Source organism: Mesoplodon mirus (genome assembly GCF_964341445.2).
Source record: "Mesoplodon mirus genome assembly, chromosome: 4".
Lineage (NCBI taxonomy): Eukaryota > Metazoa > Chordata > Mammalia > Artiodactyla > Ziphiidae > Mesoplodon > Mesoplodon mirus.
The window spans coordinates 34,254,263-34,267,871 of NC_138979.1; the positions used below are offsets into that span (position 1 = coordinate 34,254,263).

The 13,609-nt window shown below is 42.2% G+C and overlaps 1 protein-coding gene across 1 annotated transcript in view; it reads right to left on the bottom strand.

Moving 5' to 3' along the window:
• Window positions 1-9,346, bottom strand: part of TMC3 (transmembrane channel like 3) — a gene marked incomplete at its 3' end in the record, with an annotated part of 45,591 nt that extends 36,245 nt beyond the window's left edge. The window contains exons 1-3 of the mRNA XM_082618840.1: window positions 9,255-9,346; window positions 7,872-8,018; window positions 3,896-3,971 (exon numbers count right to left, since the gene is read on the bottom strand). Of these exons, the coding sequence (XP_082474966.1) occupies window positions 3,896-3,971; window positions 7,872-8,018; window positions 9,255-9,343 (312 nt within the window). The 5' untranslated portion in view covers window positions 9,344-9,346. The remainder of the gene's footprint in view (window positions 1-3,895; window positions 3,972-7,871; window positions 8,019-9,254) is intronic.
• Between the last annotated feature and the right edge of the window lie 4,263 nt (window positions 9,347-13,609).

Here is a 13,609-nt window from a genome sequence, read left to right on the forward strand (position 1 = left end):
AGGTCATGGCCAGATCAGGTGGGTTAGAGGAAGGAGTTTGGATTTGATTCTAAGTGTAATGAAACTCTGTCTATCTATCTTATCTGTCTATCTATCTATCTACCATTCATTATTATTATTATTTTTAAAAATAAGTTTATTTATTTTATATATTTATTTTTGGCTGCGTTGGGTCTTTGTTGCTGCAGGCGGACTTTCTCTAGTTGCCGCAAGCAGGAGCTACTCTTTGTTGCTGTGCGCGGGCTTCTCATTGCGGTGGCTTCTCTTGTTGCGGAGCACGGGCTCTAGGCGCGCGGGCTTCAGTAGTTGTGTCTTACGGGCTCTATAGCGCACAGACTCAGTAGTTGTGGCACACGGGCTTAGCTGCTCCGTGGCATGTGGGATCTTTCCAGACCAGGGATTGAACCCGTGTCCCCTGCATTGGCAGGTGGATTCTTAACCACTGCACCACCAGGGAAGTCCCTATCATTCATTATTTTAATTAAAAGATGGCATGAGTAGTTTACTGTATCAAAGGTTTCCCTGGCTCCTATGTGGAAGAGAATGGAAGATGGCGGGACATGAGTGGAAACACGTAGATCTGTTATGAGGCCAGTCAGTCTATACACCATCGTGGGCAGGTACCTTTAGCCTCTGCAGAGAGGAAGCGTTCTTGCCAAATCATGCCATGACGGCTCTCAGGAAGGATGACGTCCCTTGATGGTATCATGTGAGATACCAAGGACATAGACTATTAGAACTAGAAGACATTTTAAGAATCAAGCATGAAAACCTCATCAGGTTCCAAGTCATTACCCAGAGCAGGGAGACAATGGCAGAAGGACCTAGATGTCCTGACCCTTGGTGTCTGGTGTTCCATGTGCCCAGGGTAGCATTTCTGCCTATGTGACTCCTTGGGTCCTGGTGGTCTCACATGCTCAGACCTTGCTTTCTTATGAAACATAGAAATCAACTGGTGCTAAAGGCAGATTGTCTGTAACAAGGTGTTTTCCTGCTGGAATCAAGGAGAAACCCATGTGCACAGAGGATGCAGGTGGGAAACAGTGGGAGGGGCTCCAGAGGATGACTTGTGTTCTGAAACAGTGATTCCTAAGAGAGGATAGAGTGGCAGCCCTGGCGAGTGGTGATCAGGATCTCAGTCGTGGGAATATGGGAGAAAGCGTACAGTAGTTATATTATACAAAATTTACTATTTGAAAAACGAAGTTATCATCTTTCTAAGAGAAACCAAAGACTGTAAATAGAGACAAAACTCACTGGGCTGCAGGCAATAGCTAGATAGCTTCTGTTTTCTCTACTTTGGAGGGGCTGCTGATCCTCAGGGGTCCATATTAAAATTTCCAGTGTAGGGCTTCCCTGGTGGCGCAGTGGTTGAGAGTCTGCCTGCCGATGCAGGGGACACGGGTCTGTGCCCCGGTCCGGGAGGATCCCACATGCCGCGGAGCGGCTGGGCCCGTGAGCCATGGCCGCTGAGCCTGCGCGTCCGGAGCCTGTGCTCCGCAACGGGAGAGGCCACAACAGTGAGAGGCCCGCGTACCGCAAAAAAAAACAAATTCTAAATATAAAAAGGTAGAGGAATGATGTTCAGAGTGAGAAGGGGGAAAACCAAAGGGTCAGGAAGACATGGTGGGAGGATGGTTTTCTTTGACATTTTGCTGTGTCTCCAGAGGGCAGAAGACACTGTATCTCAGCCATCTCTTTACCCTGAGTGCCCAGCACAAAGCTTGGCACATGGATTAAGCCGAACTGCGTTGAACTGCTTTCTGCAGGACCATTGGTAAAATGGAAACGACTGGGGCAGCTGTGTCTGTTAAGTGCAGGCTGAAAACTTTGGGACAATCTGTAGGTAAGACTGAACATTTGGATCACTTTTCTCATTTTAAAAACTCTGACTCTTAAGAATTCAGTCCATTATTAACTTACACCTTTAATCCACTTTGAGCTCACTGTTACTAAATGTCCCAGGACTTTTTCATTGTTATATATGTTACAGGTTGTCTGAACCCAAGTGAGAGACCTTACATTATTTCCGATATTTTTCCATAGCATTTCATACAGTTTATTTAGAGAAAATGAGAGAGCTTGGTAGCACATATGCTTATCAAAAGATAATTTTGTTTTATATATTTATTCCATAAGCTCCATCATAGTGTGACAGGAATAAAGAGTTATGGATAATTTTGATCATAGGAGTGGATTAGCGTCTTCAGGCAGATTCTGTGAAAAGTAAGAAGAAAGCAAGCCAAGGCAGAATCTTGGGGATTCTTTGATATTTTAGAACTATTCAGTTATGCAAAATTTATGACCAGCTTTAATTTAAACTTTACTAAGAATATTTTTTGTTTCAGAGAATCTAAAAAGAGTGTGTCTGTCAGTTTTTGTCTGTTAAAATAATAAACTTGAAAAAACTACAATATTCAGCATTAGTGGAAATACTATGAAGACAGCAAATTCGTTCATTGTGGATGGCAAAGCTTTTGGAAAATAATTGATTAGTATTTATCAAGAGCCAAAAAAACATGGATCATACTCTTTTCTACAGAGGACGTAGTTTTGACATTTATCCTAGAAAAAGAATTTTAAAAGATAGGAAAAGTCATCTGTGCAAAGACAGTCTTTGCAGGGCTGTTAATACTGACGAAAAATTAGAAGCTATTTAAGGATCATCAGCAGGCACGTAACTAATTAAATTAATAGACATTTTTCTGATGGAATATTACAGAAATAGTAACAATAGGTATAAAAACTACATAGCAACATGGAGAAAAATCCTTGTTATGGTGTTAAAAAAAAAAGCAAGACAAAAATATTTGTATACTCTACTTACTCCGATGTGAAAATAATATATACAATGGCTGAAATGTGAGATTTTAAAAAAGATTCTATCTTGGGAAATAGGGGATTATAGTAGGAGAAATGATTTTTTCTTTGTCTTGGAAACATTTATGAAAACTATTGGAATGTCTATAAACAGATAATTTCAATGTATACTAAAGTTTAACGGCAAGTAACTGAATGGGAAAAATAACAAACAAAAATCTTAGCATTGTATTATAAAATGAACATTGGAATATGCCTGTAACTTTCTCATTATGAAAAATACAGTAAGTCCCCTACATACGAACGAGTTCCATCCCGAGAGCACGTTTGTAAGTCCAATTTGTTCGTAAGTCCAACAAAGTTAGCCTAGGTACCCAACTAAAACAATCGGCTATATAGTACTGTATCGTAATAGGTTGACAATACTTTTCACACAAATAATACATAAAAAACAAACACAAAAAATAAAGAAAATGTTTAATCTTATAGTACAGTACCTTGAAAAGTACAGTAGTACAGTACAACAGCTGGCATCCAGGGGCTGACATCGAGTGAACAGGCAAGAAATAAAGATACTGTACTACTTTACTCTATACAGCATTGTGTAATAAAGTACACAAAAGCACAACCACTTGTAGAGGATGCACGCACATGACGGTATATGCCAGATACATAAACTAACTTATGTGGTTGGACATGTGAATGCCCATTCGCATCTTTGAAAGTTCTCAAATTGAAGGTTCGTATGTCGGGGATGTACTGTACAGTGAATGAAACCTACACACATGGGTGGGCTTAACTCAGGAAAGAGGCTAGATGATTCTCCCAAGGGCAGATATAACCTTTTTCTGATGAGTTGGACTTACCCAGGGTCACACCATTTGGTAAGTGACAGCATTGGGAACTAAAATCCAAGTTTGGGGACATGCAGACCTTCAAGCTCACCATACTGTTCTACAGCTATGAATGATGGGTGTTCACAACCTATGCAGTACAGCAACTGCAAGGACAAGTACAACTTCCCGGGCCCGGAGACCACAGGAAGGGTGGGCATGTCCACGTGTGGGCTCTTTACCTCTGCACCTGCCGCTTGGTAGCCTCGGGTCCTGGTCAGCCTCCCCTCAAACTTCAGCACAATGTCCTTCGCTCGCCTGAGAGAAGAAACACTTGGTGGTGAGCACAATTTTATCACCTTGATAATCTTGGCAAAACACGTGGAAGTGCAGCAGGAATAGATAGTCAAACAGTGGTAACCAGAAAACACCCTTAAAATATTTTCTATAACATTTAAATGCATGAGTTCATAGGAAATGACGAGTGAATACTGAAATCAGTTGCAACTGAATTTCTTAACGCCTTGCCCTGATTCTGGCTGTTGGCTGGGTATTATGGGCTTTGAAATCCTGGGATCAGGTACCAGCATCTCAACTCCTCCACTTAATCTCAGCAGCCTTCCTCCTGAAATTAATTCTTTGGAAGTGAAAGTCAGACCTAGCTCAGAGAATCTGCTTTGAGAAAGGGTGGTGTCTGGTTAATGTGAGCAAGAAAGTTGTGTCTATGTAGCCATGAACAACCTGATTTAGCCCAGACTAACTACGGGCACACTAGCTGACCACTTTGGTGAGTTGACCTGATGGGTCACCTAAATGGCTAATCCTTGAAAATAGACTGAATTCATTAGGATAGATGGTTAAATTCACACTTAAAGAACCACAGGATTAGAAAAAAAAATGTTAATTCCATGGAATGGACTGAAGTCAAAAACTCTTAGGGAAGAATGTCACCTTCAAGGTGACCTCATCTGTGACTACACTGATGAGATCTTCATTAATCCATGGTTGACCACTTAATTATGCACAGTGTTGAAGAACTGCTGAATCATTCAGTTTGTTAGTTGGACCAGTGTACTGGGTAGGGAGTTCATGCATGTATATACCAAGTAACACCCACAGGTTCCTAGTCTTTCGTTGATGGACACAAGGAACTAGCTGACTTCCTTTTCCACAAACAGTGTGATCGCTTCAGAACATGTCTAACCAGAGTGCTGAGCTTTGAACCTCCCTGCCCTCACTGCAAATACTCCACCTTCATAGCCCTGCCAATGTGCTGGCTTCATTCTGGTCAGAACCAGAAATGCAGGCGAGGGTGAGGGTTGATGTTCTACCTTATATAGCATCTAAAAGATAGGGGCCTATATAAGTGAAATAATAATTCATTTAATTTCATTCATTATAATTTTTTCCCTGCAAACATTTTCTGCACACTTGTTTGGGTCAAGTATAGTGGAATACAGAGGTGCATAAAATAGAGTTGTTGCCCTGGAGAAGCCCACTAGCTAATAGGGATGATAGAGACCTGAAACAACAATAGGAGTGGGTGGGTGTGTAAGTGTTGGGATGGGAAGCTGAGTAGGGGGCTGAGGCGGCAGTGAGACAGGCTGGGACCTGGGACCTGGGACCCTGTGCTGCAGTGCTTGCACCTGGACAAACATCTCCTTGAGCAACAAAATACAAAGAAACTATAAGGGACTAAAAACAACTGCGTGCAAGTGCAGTTGGGGCAAATTATGGACAGCAAGATACAAAAAAACCAAAAAGCCCAACCGCCACTTCTGAATGGTCAGGAGCAAAAGCAGGGTACTGCGCATGCGCCCTGCACACGACACCACCAAGGGGATGGGCAGACCACCTAAGCCAACCCTCCGGCCCAATCCCTGCACACACCCCTACCCTCACCCATATAAGGAGCATGCTCGCCTCCCCCTCCGCAAGTGAGTGAGCCAGGAAACTTGTTGTTTGTTCTCACTCCCCCCTGCTGCAGTCGGGTCTCCAATGAAGCCTTGCCTGAATTCCTTGTCTGACCTCTGATTAATTTCTATTGATTAAGGAGGCCAGGAACCCTGGTCATAACAGCAGTGGGGACAGTACCTAACCCAGGCCCCATCATAGACCAATGCTGACTCCATGGCACTGACCACTTGCCTCCCTACCAGGGAAATAAATATATGCTCTGTCCCCCCGTAGACAGAGCTCGCTGCTTTATCTGTGTCAGCAATGCTCCCTTGAGCTCCAAGCAGTCAGGGTCCAGTGCTCTCTGCGCCTTCCACAGACCTGATGAGTCTCGCAGGCCCAATTAGTGAGGCACTGCTCCAATAGCTTCTCAAGGTGATGGGGAGGAAAAGTGCGACGTAGGGATGACAAATGCAGGTCTCAGAGGGTGAGCTGTTCTCTGAGAGCTGGACCACTGGCCTGTGCCTCGCTGGTGTTGGTGTCTTGGAGCCCTAGCTGAGGTCCCTGGCTTACGCTTGTGGAGGAAGGCCTGGTTTGTTCTTTTGATTTTGACAGAAAAGTTATCAGTTGTTTTGCTCTGCCTGCAGGTTAAAAAGACTCACTCTCTTACAGTTCAGATAGTCATTAATCATCAGCACTTCTGTATGATTTTTAAAATTCTGATAGAATACATGACTTTTTTATTGCAGTAGAGTTGATTTACAATGTTGTGTTAATTTCTGCTATACAGCAAAGTGATTCAGTTGTACATATATGTACATTCTTTTTTATATTCTTTTCCAGTATGGTTTATCACAGGATATTGAATATAGTTCCTTGTGCTACATAGTTACATGGCTTTTTTTTTTTTAGAATAAATTGGTAGAGTTCCTCTGTTTCAATAGAATAGAATATTGGAGTTGAGGTCAGGAAGCCCAGCTTTAAAGCTCAATTCCAGCGCTCAGAAGCTTTGCGTCCTGGAGGAAGCCACTTATTATCTCTGAGTATCAGTCTTCTCATTTGAAAAATGTCATCCTTACTCAAAGAAATGGAAGTGACGAGAACTGATATCAGACATGGAGAATTAACTGGAAACTTCTGGGAGTGGAAACTATGGATGACCTTAGCTATCTGCCGCAGCCACCTGCGGGGCAGGCTGGATTTTTGGCCAGACTGGAGGAACAATGCCTGGAGTGGAAATCTAATGAAGGCATGATTTGATGGGAAAGAAATGCAAACCTAATGGTGGACTGGAGAGACAGGGCAATGGTATCTGGAAAGGGGCACTAAACGGTAAGATACGACAGTGGTTCTAAATCCTGTCCACACAGTAGGTGCCTGACGATTACGTGTAATGTCTGTTTCTCTAGGAAGGTCCACTTCATGGGTCAGAGTAGGTCAGTGGCACTGGTCATTAAGAACCATTCTACTCACTTCCCTTGCTGTGATCCCAGGGATCCACATCATCAATTACTACCCACTCATAGGGAGTGACTACTATAGCCCAGATACAAGGCTTAATATCATATGGTTTACCTCATTTAATCATTGAACTGCTATCAAAGGATTTCAATCTCTAGTTTGCAAAAGAATCAACCTGAATGCATGCTAAAAATGCTGGAGCCCTCTGCCGTAGTTTCTGATTAAGTCCGAGGGCAACCAGGAATTTTTGTCTTTAGCAGCACCCTGATGGCTTAACAGCCTAACAGTGCCGCAGGAGGTAGGTGGTCTCCTTCACCTTCACTTCAACTTTACAGAGAAACGAATTGGTCTTTAGAGAAATGATGAAAAGAACCTAATATCACATAGCAAGGCAATGTCTTCCAACCTTCAGCTCTTCATTATTATCTAAACAGACTCTCCAATATGACTCTAAGTGTCCCAGTAATCTAGTTTCCCACAGAGATCCCCCCCGCCAAGAGGGAGGTAATAGCCAAGCAGGTAAAACTAATATTTATTTTCATTCTAGATTGCATACCTAGTGAGTTTAGTTATTTTGTTCATCTCGAAGCATAGTGCTAAAATCTAGTATTTGAAAAGGAGGTAGAAACCCAAAAACTCTCTACCAAGACACACACCCAACTCAGACACACATACACAGACACACACACTGAGGCCCTGTCTGGACCAGGTGGATCCCTCACGTGTCTGTGACTTCTCTCTAAGTCAGATCAAGAGCATCCGACCCACCACTCCAATGTGGATTTTTATGCTCGTTTCCCAGGGCAGGGCAGGGTGGGTGGTTTAGGGGGGAGCGTACTTGCAATAACCCATAACCCTTACCTCAGTGCCCTCAGCTTCTGTCCCATGGTCCAGGGTCGGCAGCGAATGTTTGCCATGAGATCTTTCTGGAACTGTATATTCTGGAAGATTTGTTCTGGATCATGGCTGTCCCCTGTTTCATCAGCAGTAAAGCTGTCATCCAAGTTGCTGAAATGATCGGGGCATTAAGGGGGAAATCTGATTAGAATTGCTTCCATCCCAGATCTTGCCCTGGGTAAGTTTAGCATCTTGCTGCCTTGGGGTCATCTGTATGAAGTTAGTGTGTGTAGAAGGAGAGGGGAGGGATCCAGGGAGTCAGAGAGAGAATTCGGCAGTTGTTAGCAGCCACTGGAACACATTCACTGGGCTCTGTTACTTTGATGAGTCAGTGAAAGAGAAAGGCTTCAAAGGATAAAAGATACTATCAGAAGACAGCGTAAAAGGAACCAGGAGAGTGCTCATGTAGGATTGCCGAATAGCAGCATCTTTGGTGGCAAAACCATTTCTTTTTCAGGCTCATTGAAATAATCAGCTAATTCCAAAGAAAGGACGCCTCCTGTCCCTTAACTCTGGATGTAAAATAAATAAAAACCCAAACTCTCTCATCCAGAGATCCCCCGCTCTCTGTACTCCTGCTTTGATTCACTTGGAATCAGAGATAACAGAGGCAAACAGGCAGCAGTTTCTATGAACAAGAAATTACCTAAGCAAATTTACATGCACAAATGTTTCAGGGAAATAGTTACTCTCTAGGAGAACAACTTTTCAACACATAGCAACACTTATTCCCAGTGAAAATGAATATACTAATCCTAATGCAACTTTTCAGGAAGAGTTAAGGGTATTTTGCTGTGGCTATTTCATCAATGATGCACTTAAAAGTAAGGGAAAATAATTCCTTTGCTTTTCTCTAATTCAGCTTGTTTTTACTTACTCAAAGGAGAATTGTCTACAGTTTCTCCAAATTAATGGAGATTTTAATATACCTTTATAAATATTTAACAAATTTGAAGAATACTCCCCCACTTCTAACCAGCCTGTAGCCTTTTCCAACAGAAACCTCCTTTATTACGACAGACGTATTGTCTGCTCTCTCTTGACAATGCTGAGTAAACAGAGAGAAAACAGATAAAGCGCATCTGTGGGTTTGGCCAGCAATAAAGCCAGGTTGGGGTACAGGCTTTTGGATTCTGATCAGAAGCAGGTAGAGCCATCAGTGTCTGTGTACATCGCTGAGGTTGCCACCCTTTTTGTCTAGTGACCTGGAAAAAGGAGTTTCGGAGTTCATTCTGAAGGAGAACCGAGCAGGATAGGGACTTGGTCCTCTGGTCAGATGCAAGCAGGGGTGACCCAGGCTTTCCCTCCTCACAAACCTGCCCCAGTGGATGGATGGGACTGGCTCACCTGAGCAGCAGGGACTCCTGGTAGAAGTAGTGCTGGCTGGCATTTCTCCGGATGCTCCTATAACGCTGGGATGCCTTTGATGGTTTCATGGGAGCAGACTGGCTGCCCGTGATTAGTACTGGTGGGCAGGGTGCTGGGAAGCCGGCAGGCAGGAGCCTGCTCCAACAGAGGTTTCTGAACTGGATCTGCGAGGCGCTCTGCCCTCCAGTTCTCAGGAGCTGGACTGCACGTCTGTAGCCGATGCTCGGAGCTGGGGAGAAGCCAGGAAGCCAATCATGCATATGTATGTTAAGGTGGCTGTGGCAGCAGAGATTGGCTGGAGTCAAGACAGACAAAGGCAAGAGGCTTGGCCAGGTGATCTAAGAGCACTTGGTGCTGCCCAAATAATCACATTGGTGACCCTTGTGCCCAGAAAGGGCTCTGTGGTTTGCAAAGCACTTTGCATCTATTACCATGACTGGTGTTCACAAAATACTTAGGGAGAATGCAAGGCATAGGTTTTTGTTTTTTGTTTTTAACAAACAAGAAAGAAGCTTAGAAAGGGTAAGAACCTTGTGCATGTTCATGTAACCGGGAAGAATAAATCTAACTCAATATTAGATCTGTTTCTTTGACTTTAACCTTTGTATTCTATTGCTTTGAGTTAAGAATGTTGCCTATAGCCTGAAATATACAGGAGAGCCCATTCTCAAGGCTCTGACCTTTAAGGGTGTAACACTTCTCCATTCATATAGAGATAAAAAGTTGCAGAACAGGGAATAACAGTTGTCTTGTTGGAGATTTACAGGAACATCGTGACCTGACCTAGGTGGACAGCTGCAGGAACAAAGGATTCCTACACAAAGAAGTTTGCAATAACCAACCCCGCCCCTCCCTCACCTTGCCTATAAAAATGCTTTGCTGAAACCCTTTGGGGAGTTCTGGGTTTTGGGGGGGCACAAGCCATCTGTCTCCTTGCATGGCCCTGCAATAAACCTTTATCTGCTCCAGACTCTGACATTTCAGTATTGTTTGGTCTCACTGTGCATCAGGCACACAAACTTGCATTCAGTAACATCCACACAGCAGAGCCCCAGGAGAAGCACCGTCATAACACTTTATTTGTTTTTATTTATCTATTCTCAGCTTCTTTTTTTCTATTTTGTAAAGAGTCAAACCTACACAAATGATAGAACAATACCACAAATATTGTATACTCCTAACATAGATCCACCAATTGCTAACGTTTTGCCACATTTGCTTTGTTTCTATCTATACAGTTTTCCCCCTACACCATTTAAAAGTAACTATCAAGAAAAAAGCTTAGGGAGGGTAAGAATCCTGTCCGTGTTCATGTAATAGGGAAGAATAAATCTGACTCCATATTAGATGTGTTTCTTTTACTTTAACCTTTGAATTCATCCCCAAGTCCAGGACTTTCCCATAGCTTCACCATATAAACCTCCATTTTTTAATTAACACAAGAAACAATTTGCTTGCAGCAAGGTTGATTGTACGTTAACTGAATGGGCTGGTGCAGGACTGAAATAGAAACAGCCTTTGCTATTGAAGACGCCTCGTAGTCAGTACACTAGAGATGCCACAAAGGGGTGAGTCAGTGAATGGGGCAGCCACCAGACAACAGGACAGAAAGGAAATCTATTAGCAACTCCAGGTGTGGGGCTTAGGAGGGGGCCTTCATTCATGCACTCATTCATTCCTCTATTAATTCATTAGCAAATCATTCTTACTGTCTGCCATGCACTAGACTGACAAAGGAAGCCAGAGCCCTAGCCTGGGGCATTGAGGTTCAGAGACTACCAGACAGGTATTTAGACTTAGGGCTCTGGGCATGAGAACAAAGCAGAGGCCGGGGCACCAGAGCTGGCCTTTGCTCAGAGATGGAATGGGGCCTGTGAAGTAAGGTCACCTGTCTGCCAATTTGCCTGAGGCTATTTGACCTGATAGTCTGTCTTAATACTAGATAAAATTTGTGTTTATCAAATGAACAAAATAGCATAGTAACAGAATTATTTCTAGCCTCCTGAGGTTAGTTTTTTTTTTTTTTTTGTAGCATTCTTTTAGAGATCTTTATGTACATGAACTATATCTGAGCATTTCAAAGATTCCTTTCATCCTACTTTTTCTAAAGACCGCTTTTCCTTATTTTGAAATATTTATTCAAAAGTTGAAATATTTTATGCAATCAAGTATTTTGAGCATTTTTGCCTCTTCTTTGCTTATATATATTATACACGTGTATATGTATATATACACGTGTATACATATATATATGCTTGTGTTTTTCAAGGGGTAGGAAAAGATAATAGCAATTTTTGAAGTATATTACAGGGATTTATTAAAACAAATTATGATATGATGTGTTTTTATTAACATCGGTAAAATGAGTTTTAATGTGCTCAAATTTGTCTGTGTTCTTTTTTTTTTTTTTATGGCTTCCTTGGTCTGATTTTTAAAAATTCTTTTTGAAGTCCACCTGGCATTCATTGTGGTGATGAGTGCAAGGTGAGGGGGTCATTGCTACTCCTTGTTCCCAGCACGAGGGACTCAGATTCATTTCCCCAATTCCCCTCTGGGGCCCCCTGCTCCTCTGGGCTCCCAAGGGCCAGGCAGAAAGAGGAAGTGCAGGCAGGGGATGTCGCTTTCTGAATGCAAGGGATAAATTACTGAGCGTGCACCTGACTTCCTCTGACAATTTGATTAGAGTTTCTAGATGTGCTGGGTGGTTTTAACTTAAGCCAGCATGTATATATAGATAAATGACTAAAAATCCCTTAAATGCGAACAATTTAAACACTTTAAAAAATCAGAAAGGATCCAGTGTCAAAATGGGCTAAACTATTATCTCCTAGATGAACTGCTTACAGGTTCTGGGTAGTGGGAGGAGGAAGAAGGTAATAAAGGTTGAAAAGGAGAGAAGTAGCAAGGGAAGCTCTATTTGTATAACACACAAATCCCTTTCAGTAGGAAAAAAAAAAGAATACAATTTTGTTAGAAATCCCAGGAGGTTTTAACAGAAATCATCAGATGGCTTAGCTTACAGGAACAATAACATTCATTCCCTTCCTCATCAATTAAAGACATTTTCCCCTGCTGCTAAGTGAATAGAATTCTGAGACATGAATATCCCCGAGAGGGTACTGAGTCTCATCAGCAACGCCAAGCTCCCTTTTCAAAGTTATCAAGTGTTTAGCTCTGGATTTTACAAGAGAGACTTTTCCATTTCTGGGATATATTTACTTGCCTGTTATATTGTTTGAGAGACTCTAAAAGCTTTTGTTTGAAGTTTAGAAATGCACTTTGGGTCCAGAAAATGTTATTGAGGGAAGACATTCAAGAATTGTTTCCAATTTTCTAAATGACAACGGAATTCGTTGAGACATGAGAGCAAATTGTTATTGTTGAGTTCCTCCTGAAATCACCAGCTGCAAATAAGTTTGAAACTGAGCAGACACTCTGAGATTTCCATGAGGAAAATCATGATACTCTGTTACTCAGTTTGAGAGTTGTGAGAAGTTGACCACAGGGCTGGAGAGGTCCTTTGCTACGCTTGCTCTCTGCAATGAGTGAAGACAGATTGTCACCACCCCAACAGAATCCTGTGGAAGGAAGAAGTGATCCTCATCAGATGGGTGGCAACTGGGATACGAATTATAGAGCTTTCCTGTCCTGCTCTGCAGTTATGCTTCCTCAAAAAAAGAAATTCTTTTTCCTAGCTGATTACATCTAAACACATAAACTGTCCTAGGAAACAGGGAAAAATCAAGCATTCTCAAAAACTGGGGTAAAGGAAAGCAGTTGAATTCCTTGTCAAGCAACCATTTACTAGCTGGCTGAGGTTTTTCTTTAACGATTTTTAGATTGTATTGTCCGTAGTTAGGGGGGACTTTTAGACAGTTCAGCAGTGTTGTCTCTTGGGAGTGGTGGCCTCATCTCAGCATTTCCTTCACATCCTTCACAGAAACGTTATGTCTCCAAAAGCTGATGGAAGCCAAAAACATCTACGGATCGGCTGAGTGAACACAACAAAGCAGATTCTGCACAAGACATCTTTATAATATGTTGACCTACCACCTAACTATGAAGTTTACCATGTTCTTGCTTTAGTCTAAGTGTGATATTTTAAAATCCTCTATTTTAAAAAAATTATATTCGTTTTTCCTTCAATTTTTACTGACATCTCTTTTCATCTTGTTTTTTTTTTGACATATTTTCACTTCTTGCTTTATTGTGACCTTTCAAAATCCCTTTTCTTAAAGTGCAAAGCAATTTTTCCCTTAAAATTTACTTTACTTTCCTCAAGCAAGACTTTTAAACAATTAGATGCCCTTCTCTCTTTATTTCCTTTAGAACCA